Source organism: Molothrus aeneus, chromosome 2 (genome assembly GCF_037042795.1).
Source record: "Molothrus aeneus isolate 106 chromosome 2, BPBGC_Maene_1.0, whole genome shotgun sequence".
Classification (NCBI taxonomy): domain Eukaryota; kingdom Metazoa; phylum Chordata; class Aves; order Passeriformes; family Icteridae; genus Molothrus; species Molothrus aeneus.
This window is the reverse complement of record NC_089647.1, coordinates 43414303-43432973: the sequence shown is the minus strand read 5'-3', so window position 1 is coordinate 43432973 and position 18671 is coordinate 43414303. Positions and strand designations below refer to the sequence as shown.

Here is an 18671-nt window from a genome sequence, read left to right as displayed (position 1 = left end):
TTCCTGTTTCAGCCTCAGACAGGAACCATAATTGTGTCTCATTTGACTGAGCTGATGGCTGTTGGACTTAACATGCTAAGGGAGGGAAGATCACTTCCATACTGGAATTTTTTGGTTTTGCATGCTCAGCAGAAATTTGACATGTCTGATCCCAAAATCTCATTTCCCTCCAGAATGATGTGAGCAAGCAGTACCTAACTTTCAGTGCCGCAATAAAAGCAGTAGAAAGAGTAAACACTGAACTCAGAAATAGTCACTTTTATTTTTTTCTGATGGGCTTTTTTATGTGATACAGCTGTAATAGATCCGATTTTACTTTTACATCTGTTTAACTACACCAAACACGGTAACTCCCTCTCTGCCCGTGTATGATTTATGCCCGTGCAAATATGGAGAAAAGCAGCAATTCTTAGATTACTGAGAAAGTGCTGCGGGCCAGCAAGCCGAATCTGCTTTTCCTCCAGGGCAGATGGAGTTTTGCGAGTCTCCAGTCAATCCAACAGAGATTATTTCGATTTCTCTTTGAACAGGCCACGAGTATCCCTTTGGAATTACAATGAGCCACATTCGTGACGCCATGCCCCACGGATCAAAGCCCTGTGCCTGCCCCAGGCAGCTCCAGGGCCCTTTCTTGCCGGAGCAGCTGCCCCAGGAGCTGCAGTGCCAGTTTGTGCTGAAGCCCAGCCAGGTGGCCGTGTGCCAGCAGCTGAACGGTACGTTGTCCCCTCTGCCCAGATCTGTCCCCACACACAGCTTGGCCACCTGGCTCTGCTGCAGAAGGCACATGTGCCGGGCTGGGGGCGCGGTGGGAAGCGCAGAGGAGCGTGCAGGTGTATCTTCCAGCTGCTCTGGGGGGGTTTACACTGTAGCTCTCACTGATCTGAGTGTGCTGTTGTATATGTGTCACCTTTGGAAGTTACATTTTGACAAGCTGCCTGTCAAGTGATTGTTCTAAAGTCAGCAAAAGAAAGACAGAATCTCCCTCTCCCCTGCAATTTTTTTGAGTCTGTTAGCTGAGCTTCTCTCTGCAGCCCTTGCTGTGCTCTGTAACAAGGCAGGGTGGTTTCACGGTTCAAGAGTCAAGGCTTTGGCACAGAATTCCCATGCAACATTTGGGAAATCCTTCATCTTATAAAGTACTTAGGACAACACTCTGCCTCACTGGGACCCTCAAGTGGCAAAGTCTAGGCAGGTACCTGGGTACCTAGATGAGGTAGAGTGAATAGAACTGAGCGAATAGAACTTTATTTCAGTGCTCTTTGAGTAAAATAAGGAAGGTAATATTTCTTCTGCCTTTGGCCTTGATGCTGCAAAAATAGGAGCACCTGCTCTCTGTTTTGCACTCTGTTGTCAACGGCAAAATGACTGTGCTCTGCTCATGATAAAACAAATAAGGAGATAGTGACAGGAATGGGAAATTAGACTTAGGGCAAGGATACATCCCATAGTGTGTTTTTGTTGTTCTCAACACACTAGCATTCTCAGCTCAATTAGGAACTCTACCCTACTTCACCATTAATAAACCATATCATAGAAAAAAAAAACATTCACACTGTTATCTTGGGCATTCCCCAATACTTAAGATCTCCCACAATATATGAATATATGAATAGAATCCTTTTGTAATGGTTTTAGAAATTAAATACAGTGAAGCTATACCAGAGTCCATTACAAATTATTCTGAAAATTGATTATATTTTATATAAATTAATTTCCTTTCCACATGCACTCATCCACCCCCCTCCCAGTAATTTGTATCATATATTACTTCATGGCATATTTTAAGAATGAGGCAATCTAGCAAAGGGGTGTAATTAGGTTTACAGGCCCTGCTTTGGCAGCTGATGTTGACTGGCAAAAGAAAATAGAAATGCAAATCAGGCCTGTAGAGTTCTAATGCAGATGTGTTATCATCAGTGCTGTGCAAGCTGCAGGAGTGGAGTGAGCCTGGCTTGGGGCAGCAGAAACCTGGGGCAGCCTTCAGGTCATGCACAGGGACTGTGCTAATGGGAGAAAGAGGCTTTTAGTCCATTCACCTTTCCTTCTTTCATCAGACAAAACCTGTTGAAGTGATGTATAGGTGTAGCTGCTTGCAAAGCAGGTTATCTCACATACAGCACTGTTCCTTGCGCTTTTTCTGACTGTTTTGGGTTTGGAAAATGGCAAAAATTACCTGCATGCAAGCCAAAGCTATGGTTTGGCTTTTGAGCTTCAAATCAGCAAGCCAAAATCTGGGTTGGGTACTCACTGGACACACTGCCACATACAGAGTGAATATACAGAGTAAATTCAGTATCTGTAACCCCACACTTCACTGCCACATGCTGTGCTGCCCTCCCTGCCATCACTTCCCTGCAGTGGGACACCACTGTGCAGGACATGCTGTCCCTGCTGGAGGCAGAAGGAGCAGCTGCCAGCTCCAGCAGTGTGCACCAGAGTGGGACAGCAGTGCAGGTACTGACAGGCTGGTGTGACTGACAGCTGCCCTCACGTCATGTAAGTGGCTCTGTGGACACCAAATTGCATCAACTGTCCTGGCAGGATGGTTAAAACAGTACAGGAGAGTTTTCTATGTGGAAGAAATAGGGTGTTTCTGTTGCCTCTTCTGTAGCCTTTCAGCATGTAACAGGAATGGTCACCTACCAGTTAAACATAGCCATTAAATTATGCTGATGAGCACATCGTTAAATAGAGCTGAAGATTTATTTAGGAGTTTCTGATTAGTTTCAAGGAGAGGAAATGCCATTTCCATGGCTAGGACATTAACTATGACTAGACATTCCCTTCATGTAAAATATGAGCAAGAAGAGGTGGTTGCTGTGAGCTCTGACCAAAATTTTCCAACAAACTGGTATTACTTTTTTCTGATTCTGGCTTAGAATAATCCACCAGAGCAAGGCCATGAGGTCTTTGTGTGGAAGTACTTCTGCAGAGCAACAATTGGCAGCTGTCTTGGCTAAGAGGAGTCTGGCTTTGTCCTAGTATTATAACTTTGCACGGGTTCAAGGAAAGAAAGTGAACACTCACCCCTTCTCATCTCCTCTTCAGCTTAAGACTTGTGAACACCCTTAAAAAGGGGGTATGAAAAGGATGAATTTTCCTGTTTTGCAGTGAATGTTAGTTCTTAAGGCACAGGACATTTCATTGCCACACATCAGTTGTTGGTTTCTGCCCTGGTGTGCTGAAGAGAACTGGCTAAGATTTCCTTTCTGTCCCAGGAGAGAGCTGCAGTTCCTTGCAATGACCCCTTCTTCACATTCTCAGTTTGAGACATGGCTGTTAAGGGGGAACAATCAGTAAGAGACTGAGAAGAGTTCCTAATTTTAAAACTCTTTTTTTTTCTTCACTTCTGCTATTCCTTGTTCTCCAAAATAACATCAGAATTTTTGCTTCCACTGAGATCTACAGGGTTTACAGAAAAAACCACCAGTATGTATTTGCTGTTGTGTCACTAGAACGCTGGCAAACCTTCGTTTGTGAAGCAAATCTTATTCACGTGTCAATATCTAGCTCATCTGAAGGAAAAATTATAATTTTTCAAAGTTACAGGTCAGTTATGGTCTCCCAAAACGTAATGTTAGACACTGCCAGACTTACATTCCTTGAAGCTTTGGACTGCTTAAAATGTGTGTCCTCATTATTTTTTATGAAAAGCATTTTTCTTCAGGCTTTCACATTCATATGTTCACATTTTGAGTTAAACTGTAACTTTTCATCCTGTAAGCATCTAATGAAAAGACTTCCACCCATTCCCAAAGGGAGCATGATCTGGAATGGAATGACCTATAATGGAAATCACTCTTTGAGCTAAAAACCAAATTCTAATAAGGTATAGGAGAGAATAAAGTATTGGAGAGAAAACTCTGGTATTGTACTACAATCCTTAATTCTGCAAGACTTGGTTCTGGCCTCCACAACAGCAGAAAGTAAAATGTTTGGGAGAACCAGCTAATTAAAATGTCTATGGGGTAGGCAAGCAACTAAATCAATGCTGATTGGTTTTGAAAACATCTCAGAAAGGAAAAATATATCAGATTAAGTTTTTCCCAGTTAGCACTTCTGTCATAAACAGTCCACACTCCTTTTCCCTTTAGCAGTAACCCATGCTGTTAAGAAGATTTCACAGTGGCTGATGTAGAGAAAGGTCATATAAAAACCCCTTTTTTGTGTCCCAATACCAGTATTTCCTTCTCTCCACACTCCAGACAGGAGTTTCAGTTAGTTGATGTCTGATGAGGTATGTTACAGTGGAGACAAGCAGAGCCCATCCGTGTGCTGGCAGCGTGCTGCAGTGCCATCTGGAAGGCAGTGATTAAAGGGCAGGCACCATCCCTGGGCCACAGTCAGCAAGTGCTTGGAGTGAGGACACTGATGATACTCCTGCTTTGTGGAGAAGAGAGCAAAGGCAGTGCCTTTTCCTGGTCTGAAAATGCCCCATCCCATTAGTTGATTCTCTGGTGGTATTTGTGGGGAGAGTCTCCCACATGGTCAGGAGAGCTAGGATCACCCTGGACAGCATGCTGAGGTGAGGGCACTGGATTTGCCCCCGTGGGTGGAAAATGAGTTATTTAGCAGAGTGCAGCTGTGTGAAGTCAGCAGGCTGAGGTTTTCCATCCTGCACGTGGTGGAGAGTGCTGACATTGCTCCAGCAGTGCAGGGCAGATCCTGGTGATCCCCATCAGGGCACGAGTGAGGCAACACATTCTACACACACACACACACAGAGCTATGTGCATGGTGGATTAGGCCTAGCTGGATGCAAGGAGCTGGTTGAGTTCATGACATTTTTTCCTTTGAAACCATAGCAACCACCAAAACCCAAATACTGGAACTAGAATTGAAATGCATTTCTCATAATAAACACCTTTCTCTTTCCCCAGACTTAAGCCAAAAGTCATTTAAAAGGAAAAGATCTATCATAAATTGGGCTTTTTGGCGTGGCCCAGGCACTCACTTGGACAATGCACCCCTCTCCTCAACATCTGCTGTTCCTGGGAAGCTCTTTGGCCTCTTACTAACAACCATCTGTGAGGATGACAACCTGCCCAAACCCCTCTTGGTGAGTCCCAGGCTCAGGGTTGGGTCTTACAGCAGTGGAATTTCTCTTTGTGGTAAATGAGGATATGTTTGTAAATGGGACATTGAAATTAGCCAAGCAAAGAAACCAGAAAGGTTTCCATAGGGAAACCTCATTTGTGATTCCCAGCAAGAACTTTGGTTTTGAACATATTCTGTGGTCAGGCCCAGTTAATAACAGCTTGAGAAATGCATGTGATCAGTCTGCTGCTCTGGGCTATTTCTCCTTTATAGCCCATGCTATAAGGCTTGTTCCCCAATCCTCACTCACACAGTGTAAATAAATGCCACATTCACACATATTTTTTAAACCACTCCCAAGATCTCTGTAAAATCCCCACATCCATAAATGTCTCATCCACTGTCCCATATAGGCAGCCCATGCATGCATAAAAATGCCACCTGCCCATAACCAGGCAATTTCAGAGCCTTTCTTGAAGTCATTCCAGGGCAGGCAAGCATCCTGAGTCCTCATTTTTGGTCTGACAGCACCACTGCAAAAAATAGGTGGCAATGTGGAGGCTACAGTAGCATCTTTTCATCCTGTCTTGAGGGAGCTCTGGTGCTGTGGGTGCTCTCAAAACGAACCTAGGAGCATGAAAAAGGTTGTCCTAGAGCCCATTCCTAGGTATAATTAAGGCATGTATGTGGCATTTTTGGTCATTAGAAGGCCCTGTTGTCAGTACAGCAGATGAAGTATTTACAAAGTGGGAATGAGCCCTGCAGGACTGGGCCCTTCATCCTGACTTCTGGCTGGAAGAAATTACCAGAACCCCACTGAAATCAGTGGGTCACACCAGTTTACAAGAGGAAGTGTTCTGTCTCCTAAGCTGGTGCTTGATGTGCTGCTTTATCACTGCCTGAATAGTGAATCATACCAGGATGTTCCAGGTCTTTCAGTAGTGTTTTCTTTTGAAGGAGAAGTGTGCATTTTTATTATTTAGGTTATTTAAATAAGCCCTCCAGAGATGGACTCTGTGTGGCTATGATGACCTGATCTCTCCTTCTCTCTGTTTAAGAGATGAGCCAATGCTGCACTTCAGAAATTTCTCCAACACATAAATAATAGTAAATTTTTATTTGAAAAAAATCCCCAAAGTTGCTAAGCATAGAATCACAGCTTGGTAGACTTCATGCTTTGAATTTTAAACATTGTGTTTATACCACAAAATAGAACTTCTGAATTCATGCAGCATCTCTGGAGAATAGAATACTGGGGAACTGAATGGGATTTACTTGCAAGAGAAAAAATAGCAGGGATGAATGCTGCAGGCATGCTGGATAACTGCTTCAGAGCTTGCAGCTTGCTTTCACAGCTGAAGGGCTCTCTTTTAGCCATTGCCACACTGAATTGTCTTGCACCACAGCTTCATTCATGCAATTTCATCTGGGTTTGTCAGTTTAATAGGGGCTTCCCATTTTTATCTTGTGAATATTTTGTTCAAAATGTATTTTGAAAGGGTTTGTTCATGTCATGTCCTAACATCCTGTGCTGTGGGTCTCGGCCTGTTTTGATGGGAGAGCTCTAAATTCCTGCAAAGAGAATGAAAATGCTGACATGAGTCCTGCTGCCATGAAGGTGCTCCTCCAAAGCATCTGCACTTCCATTAATTCTTGATCTTGGACTTCTGCAAGAGTGAGAAAGAAACATGAAAGAATAAAATCAAAAGTAATAGTTTCCATTAGACTTGCTCTGCTGTGTGGCAAGAGGACCTACATTACAGCCCAGACTAGGAACGTCCCCAAACTCCATTCCTTATCCATTACTGTTCACTAATTCAGTTTAATGATGATGGAACAGTGTCCCAGGGCTCCCACTCCTTGTCCCTTCTCTTGCTGTCATTTTTGATAACTTGGTCCTCAGGCCACTGTGTGCATACAGATATCCCAGAGTCTGTCTGCATGTGTTTCCCCTTTCAAAGGGATAACCATGACAGATTCTCCATGGCATGGAGCAGGCCTGCAAGAGTTCACCTGCATGTCTGAGGGATGGCCCTCAGGAGACTGCAGAGAACTAAGCATCAAACTAAGCATCTGGCAAATATCCTGAACACGTTATCTCAGGAGAAGTTTCTGCATTTCTTTTTCTCTTTGTTTTCCTCATACTATTTAACAGCAAATATCAGTCCCTCCTGTTATTTTAAAAGCTAGGCAGGAATCTGCTTGTTTTCCTTTCTCTGTAATAAGCTGTCTACTTGTTTAATCCTGTGCAGCCTCACTGGTTTCAGGGGAGCCACAAGCTGAGCTTTATCCCCCTTGGAGTGACCTCCCAAGCACAGGAGCTCCTTGCCTCAGAGATGATTCTGCTGACAGCCCTGAGCTGCTTGCAGGGTCTGATACTGCTCACAAGCAGCAAAGGGGTAAAAATCTGACTCTGATCTGCTGTAGAAGTGCAGATATATATTAACAAACAAAGCACTTTCTAGTTTAGATAAAAATCTCTTTTTTTTCAGATATCAACAGTGAAACAGAATTCTATCTGTGGCTGGTGATAATATTAATTACAGTGATGAGCAGTGAGGGTCTCATACCTTTCTGCAAAGCAATTTATGGCTGAGGCCACTGTCAAATGCAAAGCTTTGAATTAGATTTTCCCATACCACAGCATTTGTATGTTTAAATGACTTGGCTGAAACTTGCACAGGTCCTGGAAGGTCATGAAGAAGGTTAGTGCTCGGCAGTGGCAGCACAGTATTTCTGAGGGCATGTTTTCCAAAATGAGAGCCCCAAATCACAGCTTTGCTGTGCAGTTTGGCAAGATTTGCAGAGTGAGCCTAGATTGTGTTTGGTTTCTGATATGTTTTAGGATGAAAAGGTTTTCATCTGTGGCAAAAATGGCAAAACTACATTTTAGTGGCACTGGACAATAAAATATATTTATGGGAAATCCTCTTGGCCTTTTTAACTTCTTTAGGACATGCTTTCCCTCCTTTACCAAGAGGGGCCTTCCACCAAGGGTATTTTCAGACGCTCTGGAAGTGCAAAAACGTTCAAAGAGCTAAAGGAGAAGCTTGATTCAGGCACTGAAGTGGACCTGGCCCGTGAATCCATATTTGTGACAGCATCTTTGTTTAAGGTATGTGAAGACTGTTCCTGTCTCTCTTTTTGGGTGAGAGCAGCACACATCCTGTGCTCAACCAGGGAGGGCTTTTCTCCAGGGACAGGCCCAAAGAGGAATGAATTAACAAGAATGGGTGGCACATTAACCTTGTGAGGATCTCCACAGGAGGATACCACTGAATTAGGATGAGGAAGAGGAGTAGCCAGCTTGTTTTGCTGACAGCTTTCCTGAGGTCTGTGCTACAGCCTGGTCCTGTTACCCTCTGCATATGAAATACTAAAAGGCATGTTTGCAGACCTGTCTCTTTACACATCAGTACTACCCTACACTGCAGATCCTAGTGAGTTTATAGTGTTGCCACAAGTATTTTGATTATTTTCTCCATGCATTATACAGTCTTGTATGTCAAAACCAATGTTCCTTGTGCAAAAAAAGCATCACAGCTTCCCTCAGCATATCTATTTTGGGAAGCTAGGATTTGGCCTTCTTCCTAAACTGCAACAATTTCCATGCTCACGGTTGAAGTGTTAGGAAAGAGGAATAGCAGAACAATCAATGATCAGTTTAAGTACTCCATTGATTAGGGGAAGGAGGGTTTTGATGCCTTGGAGTGCTTATGGGAAGTATTTGAACTTGTCAGCTGAGGAGAAGAAACAGGGACTACAGATGAAGTGAAGTGATAAGTAAAGATAGACATTATGCAACATCAAAATAACTGGTCTCACTGCAGATTTTTTAGTTCAGCAATATCAGATGAAGCATTCAAATACCTCTATTTTGACAGGAAAAGGTAGAGAAAGGCTGGGAAATAATCACTTTAAGCATAATCTAAAGTGTCTCTATCTCAGATGATTTTCTTCTGGTTTTGGTGGTTGTGTGTAGCAATATACTTGCCAGCAAGTGCTGTCCTATTGATACATCCTCTTGTATCTGTGTATCTTATTCCTACTCCCTCACATGCCCCAGAACAGCTGCTCATGTGTTTTGTTCTTCTTTTCTCTTGATAAGGATTTTCTTCGCAACATCCCAGGCAGTATTTTATCATCCCAGCTGTGTGATAAGTGGGTCTCTGTGCTGGATCAAGGAAATAATGAAGAGAAGATAAAAAGCATCCAAAGGTAGTTATTTATGTTCTCTACATTCTTTTCCTATAAATGTATATCCCAGAATGCAGAATCACAAATATTCAACTTAATTTTTTTTTTTTTAACAAGAACAAGAACATCTCTTTGACGTTCTCCCTGGTTTAATTAGTGGACCATATTACCCTGTTTCTGCATTTCCATTATCTTGACTTGTGCATATCCATAGAAAGTGGTCACTAATGTGAAGAATTCTGTTTTTCTATGTTTTCAGGTTACTAGAGCATCTCCCCAGAGCTAATGTTGTTCTCCTGCGTTACATCTTTGGAGTGCTGCATGGGATAGAAATGCGATCTGAAGAGAACCAGATGAATGCCTTTAATCTAGCTGTCTGCATTGCACCTAGCCTGCTCTGGCCTCCTGTATCCTCCACTCCTGATATAGAAAGTGAATTTATTAAAAAGGTGAGAAACACTTTGGTGTAGCAGAAAACCCAACCAACCTTCATCCCATTCAACCAGGCTATTGGTTGCAAACATGAGAACACTCAGTACCTCTTCAAATCAGGACTTGTCGTCTTATCAGGGCTCCAGAAACATTCATCAGTCCATTCTCATAACCTTCCTGGAAGAAGGGGAGAGAGATCATAAAGCAATGCCCAGTGCGTCAGGAAAATGCTTCTCTCTTCAAGAGGATCTGTGGTTGTGGTGACCTCAGAACAGGACAGAGTAGAATGGAAAAGATGTTTGCAAGGATGTTTACCAGGACAGTTTATCAGGCCCAGGAGACTGAGAGAGTACTTCCTGGCTGCCTTCATGGATGACAGTCTGCTCCTGTTCCTCATCTGTATGGTGAGCTTCTCCTGAGTTGAGTAAGAGAAGATCTGACATCTCTCTCCCTTTACTTTGTTGCAGATTTCTAGTCTGGTACAGTTCCTCATTGAGAATTGCTGCAGGATTTTTGGAGATGAAATTGCCTCCCTCTTTGGAGAAATACTGATGACATGCAAGAGAGAGAACAGCTCAGGTAATGCAGATTGATGTTTTGATCCCATTAAGACAGATAAACTCAGCCAGGCAAAAGATTGGTATATTCCATGGAAGAATGCTGTTCCTTCTTCATGGGGTGTTCCCAGATACTGCTGTCTCTTTCCATTCAATTGCCCAAAGAATTGGTCATAATCACTGATTCAACTTACCATAGACCTGGATCATGTCACAAAATGCTTTCACAAAGACTCTTGTTCCTATGCTGGTCATCTGAACCACTACAGTTAAAAAAGAAGGGAGGGGAAACAAAGAAAATAAAAAAAGAAAAAATTCAGTGAATGTTTCCTTTCAAATCCATAATTTTTGCCTCAGCCTGTGTCTTCCCAAAATATCAGGTGGTCAGTGATCAACAGTGGTCATACTACAGCTGTCACACCATTACGTTACGGTTGAGAGTGTCTGTTCATTGTTAAAAGAGAGAGATCTTCAGAGTTTCAATGGGACATCCAGATTTTGGTGCTAGCACAGAAAAATCATGGAACTGATGACTGAAAGTGTTTGGCAAACTAGTTGACAGAGTTTTCCAGATTATCATTAATGCTATTTTTCTCTCCAACACTCTGATTTTGACTTGATTTTGACTAGAGTTTTGTGTCTCTCTTTGAAGTATTTCTAAAGCAGCATTTTTGTAAAATGAATTTTGTCACAGGTGGCCTGTACTGAAAGTGGTCATGACAATTGTGTCAGCATGTCTGACTGACTCAGTGCGGTTGTTTCAAACTCCCCAAGTCTGCCTCCCGAGAGATTGGGTGAAATTTGGCCTCCCCCCTCCCCGGGAGTGAAGCGCATGGGATCTGCTGTGCTGGGATGTGCTGGCAGCGAGAGCTCAGACCCACGACAGCAGGGTCACAGAAACTGAATGAGCTTTCAGGCAGGCACTGAGGCATGGTGACTGCCCGTGCATGAACTGTGTCTGCTGCAAATGTGAGATAAGACAGCTTAGCCTAACCCAGAGCAAAAGAAATTTAATGTAATTCCAATTATTGCAGGTGCAGGATAGGGTCCAGGTGTGCACTGCTCATTGCAAATGAGGTAGCTGTTTAAGCTGAGCCTAAAACTTCACAGTGTTGCTCTTAAAAATATTGTATTTTCTGGAAGAAGTAGAGGTAAGAAGTATACCCTGTTCTCTTCATTTGTCTAAAAGAAGGATAGGAAGATTAAATGTTGCTTTCAATGTCCAACAATGAAAAGAAAAAAAAAATAAATTACCAATATATGTATACCATATATGTATCTATGTATATAAATTATTGTTTACAGCTGGATTAGCTACTATCCATTTAAAAAAACCAAACCAAAGCAAAATCACAACAAAATCCCCCCAATCCTTATCTGTGCCATTATTTTGTATTTCTTGACTGAATAGTAGCTTAGTACTCACTTTAGCTTCTCCAGTTCAAAATTAAGGGAGCAATTTTTAATGAAATTATTAGTACTTTTGCTTGAAGAATCTTTAAAGGGCAAATGCTCCTGAAAGTAAAGGACACTTGCCAGGAATAAAAAAAAAGAAAAAAAAAAAAAGAAGCTGCTTGTCAAGAGGGCGGTTCAGTCACTGATGTGTTAACGCTTGGTTTGTCCTTGCAGATGTTGCTTCTCTCCATCAGAACGACTCTTCCTATGACAGCCTGGAAAATGAGGCGAATGATGAAGCTGACTCTTCTTCCAGTGACTGGATTAAAACCTGTGATCAGGATTACAGAAGCAGGGAGTCTGTCTTCACTCTGAGCGACGGCGATTCGGAGCAGACGGAGGTGGACGAAATCCAAAGCCAAACCAAACTGAAGCAGTTGGAAATTTCTGACGACGCGCACCCGAAGTTTTCCTTGCAAGAAAACTCAAGCAAGTCTCCCTACTCCAGTGGGTTCCCCTCAGCAGCTCCCTCGGGTGCTCCCAAGGCTGTGCGGAGGCAGCGGCGCTCCTCCGAGCCCGCGGTTGGCCTGCAGGGCTGCGGTTCCGGCCGCACTGAGGATGCCGCGCCACGTGAGAAGGCCACGCGCAAAGCCAGCTGTGACGTGGTCCTGCCTCATGGAGATGAGGAGTGTCTCTGCCAGCGCCGGTCGCTGCAGGTGGAGAGGCAAAAGCTCAGCAATCAGAGCTTGCTTGTAGGGATTGATGTTGGTAGAAGAGACAACACAAACAAAAACGTTGAAAGGAAAGACCTGTCTCATTTTCTCCTGCCTCCAACGCCAGAGGGATTAAATACTTGCTCAGGATTTAGCTCTTTTAGCCAATCTTCTTCTGGGACATCTCCATCTGTGTCATCAATTTGCTCCCTGGACAGTGCTTTCTCCCAGTTTTCAGACCAGGCTCTGTTTACCTTCAGTGAAACCTCCTCCCCTTTCGACAGCACTTTCCAGTTGCTAAAGAAACACGAGGATGCTGCTGCTGCTGCTGCTGTGGCTGATGACTGTTTCCTTCCATCCACCACAGTGCCACCATCTCCACAACCTACTGACACTGGGGCTGAGAGGGGCTTGATGGGACCCAGCAGCAGGTCAGCACCCCTGAAACCTACTGATGGAGGCGATGGCTGTTGCATTAAGCCTGACCTTCAGCCATTGCCTCTGAAAGTCACTGGGAGAGACGGACTTCATGAGCAAAGAGGTGGTCTAGAAAAGCATTACAGCAATCCAAAGTTTGAAGAGACTGACCAAAGCTTTTTGCAGAGGAATTTTAATGCTTAAAATAAACACCATAAAGAAAATGCCTTTGGTGTTGATGTGTGTTCATTTTAAGTTTAACATCCAGATTGTTCAAATTTAATTGAGCAGTCCCTGGACTCACAGGTTTTCTTTTTTTAGGAAACTGAGTAATGTTCCAATATGAAGCTTTGCAGGAACATTGCAGGAATAATAAAAATTGCTGAAAAGCAAGCAAACAGAAATCTCCTGAAAATCTGGAAGGGACCCAGGAGGTAACTAAGGCCAGTGTCCTGTTCCCTGACCCTGCAAGGGCAGCGGGCTGCCTGCTGGACCTCTGTCCTTGAGCACTCGAGTGTTGAGCCTTGCAGATGTGAGTCCCAGTCCTTTGTGCTTTTGATGTAGCGTGCAAAGTCAGCATAGCTTCCATAACTGTGGTACTATACTACTGTTCTGAAACTGATAAATATGACCTTCATTGTCCTCCAAGGAGTGTGTTGTTTTCTGTATGTTTATACAGTATGTTCAATAGGTGTAGTTATTTCTTTCACGCTGCAAAAGAAAGAAAAAGTAAGCCCAAAAATATGTAAAGGGAAATGCTGAATCTTGTAACTAACACCTTGCAACTCTATGTTTCATTTATTGTGCTTTGTTGGCTGTTCTGTTCATGTTTAAGTTGTGAATAGTTTCTTAACATTGCTGTAAATGGCATTATGTATTATTGCAAGCAGAACACATGTACTTTTATTATGCAACCTCTAAAACATAAAACCACAGAATGGATTGGGTTGGAAAGGACCTTAAAGATCATCCAGTTCCAACCTCCTGCCGTAGAGACAGAGATACCTCCCACTAGACCGGGCTGCTCAGAGCCCCATCCAACCCAGCCTTGAATGCTTCCAGGGATGGGGCATCCATAACTTCTTGGGGCAACCTGTTCTAGTGCTTCACCACTCTCTGAGTAGAATTTCTTCCTAATCTAATCCTGCTCTCTTTTAGTTTAAAACATTGCCCCTTGTCCTGCTGCTATCTGCCCACATAAAAAAACACCTCCCTTCTTTTTATAAGCCCCCTTAAGGTAGTGGAAGGCCTAAGTGAGGTCTTCCCACAGCCTACATTTCCTCACAGAGGAGATTTTCCATTTCTCTAATGTTCTTTATGGTCCTTCTCTGTACCAACTCCAGCAGGTCCCTGTCCTCCCTGTGCTGGTGCCCCAGAGCTGGTGCAGCCCTGCAGGTGGGCTCTGAGCAGAGCAGAGGGGCAGAATCCCCTCCCTGGCCCTGCTGCCCACCATGGATGCAGCCCAGGACACGTTTGGCTCTCTGGGCTGTGGGAGCACATTGACAGCTCATGGCCAGCCTCTCATCCTCCAGCACCCCCAAGTCCTTCTCAGCAGGGCTGCTCTCAGTGAGTTCCTCTCCCAGTCTGGGCTTGTCCTGACCCAGGACAAGGTGCAGCACCTTGCACTTAGACTTGTTGAACCTCCTGAGGTTCTCATGGGCCCACTTCTCAAGTTTGTCCAGGTCCCTCTGGGTGACATCCCGTCCTTCTGTTGTGTCAGCTGCACCTCTCAGCATCCTGTCACCTACCAACCCACCGAGGGTGCGCTCGGTCTCACTGTCTGTGTCCTACATCATATAATATATTGGAGTAATGCATTATCTAAATGCTTTGAGTTTGTATAATATATCCTGTTAAATTTTGCTATTATATATGTTCGGAAAAAATGTGTATTTTTGTACTTGCAAAAAACTGCTGCTAATTTTACAAGTTCTGTTTTGTTGTTACGGCACTGGTATTGATGTGTATGCATTCAATGCTCTATATTAAATATTATTTGTTATGTCATAAATTCAGTTTATATTCCGTGGATTTTTTTATGTGTCAGTTCTACAAGCTATTGCTGAAGCAGAATTCCCAATGATAGCACTGCAAATCTTGTGTGAGAAAGGACTGAAGCATTTTTCTTCTACTTTGGGTGGCATCATTCCCACTGCATATCATCATCCTGTTGATTTTTACAAATTCTAGTAATTCTCAAGCAAGAATTCCTACTCTTTCTCTTCATCTAGTGGTAGGAGGATGTTTTCAGGTAATGGGATTCAGTCAACAATATAGAGGTGAAGAGAGATCTCATGGGATAATGCCTATTAGGATTGGGAGCAAGGAGAGGAGGGGAGTAGACCAATGAATGAGAGCAAGATTTATTCTTTAATATTAGCTGGTTCTTCTTTTTCATATTCAGCTGTTTTAATGAAAACAGCAGTATGCAGAATCTGATCTGTAACAGTCACCTTCCAAAGGTAAAATACTTGGTATGCATTTTGAGACCTGTCATCTAACAACCCTACATATACACCTCCTTCAAAACAAACAAAGAAAGACTGATTGATGTGATGCTATTTTGAAATAAAACAGCTACTCTGCATTTCCATTTCTTTTCAAAACAGTAAAAAGCGTATTGCCATGCTGCCAAGATTACATTGAGTAGCAAATACTGATTCATTGCATCAATAATAAAGCTTTAGAAAATCTCTAGTCTCTGCAACATAATTTTTCTGTCCTGCAAATGGTATCTTCCTACAAGTCATTTATCCCTGCTGTCTGAAGAAAGGGTATATCAAAGTATGCTTCCATGTAAAGTGAGTTATGTGTCTCCTTTTGAGCTGTAGCTAATGCTGGAGTGATTTCAGCTTTAAATGTATGGCAGACAAGCTGGATGTAGACCCAGCACAATTTGAAATGCACTTCTGTCTTACAAGACATACACCCTGCTGCTGCATGAGGCGTGTTCTGTGACAATCACAAAAAGAGCACTAATGGGGAAAATCACTGTCTGCAATACCTCTGGGCTGGGAGCACACAGTGAAGGAATTAAATGCTGCTCAGACCCAAAATGGATCATACTGAACCTTTTTAGAGTGTCAGATGCAGCCCTGAGCACTGCAGTAAGCATCCTCTGGCTCTGCTGTGGGTCTCCTCCAAGGGCTGCAGGGGAATCTCTGCATCCCCGTGGATCTCCGTGGGCTGCAGGGGCACAGCTGCCTCCCCATGGGCTGCTCCAGGGGCTGCAGGGGAATCACAGCTCTGGTACCTGGAGCATCTCCTGCCCCTCCTCTGCACCGAGCTGGGTGCCTGCAGAGCCATCCCTTTCACATATTCTCACTCCTCTCTCCAGCTGCCTTTGTGCATTTTTTGGCCTTTCTTTAACTCTGTTATTCCAGCTGCTGGGCTCAGCCATGGCCAGCAGTGGGACCATCTTGGAGCAGGCTGGCATTGGCTCTGTTGGATACTGGGAAGCTTCTGACAGCATCTCCCACACACACACATCCCCCCACACCCCCTCTCCCCCCCACACACCTTCTTCTGTAGGCCCCCACTACCAAAACCCTGCTGTGTACATCCAATACACTCTGTGAGAAGGAGGTGGGCTAAAGGTGGCCCCGAGCACTGAGCCCCCTCTCCTGCCCTGGCTCCAGCTGAGTGTCCCCCACACATCCTGCTCACTGTGGGTCACTTGTCTCCATAAACTCCATGTAAGCTTGCCTCCATAAACTAGGGTGGCTGCTTTGGAGGAGCTGCTCAAGTTTTTGTGACAAATGGAAGGTGAGATGTTTCCCAAATGCTTACTTCTTTAGTGAAGTACCAAAACCTAACAGAGAAAACATAAAATAAAAAGATGACTGAGTTAGGGAAGAAACAGTGGCTGTGACTTCTCATTTACTGCTGTCAAAGACAGAAAAGGAAGCAAACTGACAAATTACCTCACTACTTGGACTTTCTGTCCCACAGGGGTTAATGTTCTCATTGTTAATGAGCATCCTGCCTCTGTTTCACAAGTGCTAGCCATCATTCCTTTCAGGTAATTTGAGAGATTACTATAATGTAAATTTAGAGCAATTTGTTCTCAGCCTGCTTTGAAGGTTTTTTGAGGGTTTTTTTTGTGGGCTCTTCCATTCTTCTTCATCAATCTCATAAATTATATTGCTTCATCCCTGCAAGTTTTATCTCTCTAGCATAGCCCAATTCAGAAAGCAGGAAGACACGTACCATCTAATCCTTGTCTAAACAAGTTTGTAGAGTTGCAGCAAAATGGATTATAGATCCAGGAAATGAAGCATGACCTTTAAACTGAAGGTGTCTCTCTATCCAAAACTCCAAATCAGTGGATTTCTGTTAATTGCTGCTCTTTCACACCCTTTTTTGTTCTGGGGACATATGTGGTCCCAGGACCTGGTAGTTGACATCTCATTTCCAGTTCTGCCCATGATCTACTCTATGATATTTGGCAAATTTGTTTGCCTCCTCTGCTGCCTGTTTTGCACCACTTGTCTTTTCCCTGAGTATCCTGGTGTGCTGGGTCATGGTGGTGGTTGGTGTTTTCTCCCATCCTAAACATAGCTGTCCACCCCTGCACAAGCAGGCCGGGGGGCTGGGAGGTGGCTGCTGCTTTTGGGGACCACATGCACAAGTGCAATCACACACATATGCACACGGTGAGGCTGCCATAACCCATGCAAACAGATTTGTTTCATCTCTTGCAGATGAACCTGTGCATCTGCAAAACACCCCAAACAATCTCACTGAGTTGGGCCTATCAAACTCCTCTCATTTTTATCCATAAAGCACTGGGGAATGGGGGAATTCAGGCTGCAAGAGGCCTTGGGAGTTGTCTGGTTCAACCTCTTGCTTGCGCATCCATGTATAATCATAGAATCATAGAATTGTTTAGGTTGAAAAAACCTTTAAGATCATCATGTCCACTGCTAAACCATCTAAACACCACATCTACACATCTTTTATGTACTTCCAGGGATGGACTCCAACACTTCCCTGGACAGCCTATTCCAGAGCTTGACAGCCCTTTATGTTTTCCTTATATCCAGTCTAAAACTCCCCTGGTGCAACTTGATGCCATTTTCTCTTATCCTATTTTTATTTGAGGGAAGAAGCGGAGCTCCACCTGGCTGCACCCTCCTGTCAGGCAGCTGCAGAGAGTGATGAGGTCCCCCTGAGCCTCCTTTTCTCCAGGCTGAACACCCCCAGCTCCCTCAGCTGCTCCTCACAGCACTTGTGCTCCAGAGCCTTCCCCAGCTCCGCTGCCCTTCCCTGGACACGCTCCAGCCCCTCAATGTCTCTCTTGCACTGAGGGGCCCAGAACTGAGCACAGCATTGGAGCTGTGGCCTCAGCAGTGCTGGCTACAGGGGGACGGTCACTGCCCTGCTCCTGCTGGCCACACCTGGCTGATCCAGGCCAGGATGCCATCGGCCTTCTTGGCCACCTGGGCACAATCTGGATCGTGTTCAGCTGCTGCTGACCAGCACCCCCAGGTCCTTTTCCTCTGGGCAGCTTCCCAGGCACTGTCCCCAGCCTGCAGCGCTGCCTGGGGCTGTTGTCACCCCAGTGCAAGACCTGGCACTTGGCCTTGCTGAACATCATGCAATTGGCCCTGGCCCTGTGATCCAGCCTGTCCAGATCCCTCTGCAGGCCATTCCTGCCCTCCAGCAAATCAACACTCCCGCCCATCTTGGTGTCATCTGTGAATTTACTGAGGCAGGTCTCAATTCCTTCACCTAGATCATTGATAAAGATATTAAACAGAGCTGACTGCAAAACTGATCCCTAGGGCACATCACTTGTGACCAGCCACCTGTTGGATTTATCTCTATTCCCCTCCACTCTCTGGCCCCACACATCCAGCCAGCAAAGAGTTCTCACTCAGCAGAGTTCACCTGCCCAAGCCATGAGCAGACTGTTTGCTCC

General features: G+C 44.3%; 1 protein-coding gene across 3 annotated transcripts in view; it reads left to right on the top strand.

Annotated features, from left to right (window-relative positions):
• ARHGAP20 (Rho GTPase activating protein 20) overlaps positions 1-14759 on the top strand; it is a 56474-nt gene extending 41715 nt beyond the window's left edge. For all 3 annotated transcript variants that reach the window (XM_066544779.1, XM_066544777.1, XM_066544780.1), the window contains exons 9-15: positions 531-713; positions 4881-5059; positions 7991-8152; positions 9146-9255; positions 9494-9683; positions 10134-10245; positions 11853-14759. In XM_066544779.1, the coding sequence (XP_066400876.1) occupies positions 531-713; positions 4881-5059; positions 7991-8152; positions 9146-9255; positions 9494-9683; positions 10134-10245; positions 11853-12952 (2036 nt within the window). In that variant the 3' untranslated portion in view covers positions 12953-14759. The remainder of the gene's footprint in view (positions 1-530; positions 714-4880; positions 5060-7990; positions 8153-9145; positions 9256-9493; positions 9684-10133; positions 10246-11852) is intronic.
• The last annotated feature ends 3912 nt before the right edge of the window (positions 14760-18671 follow it).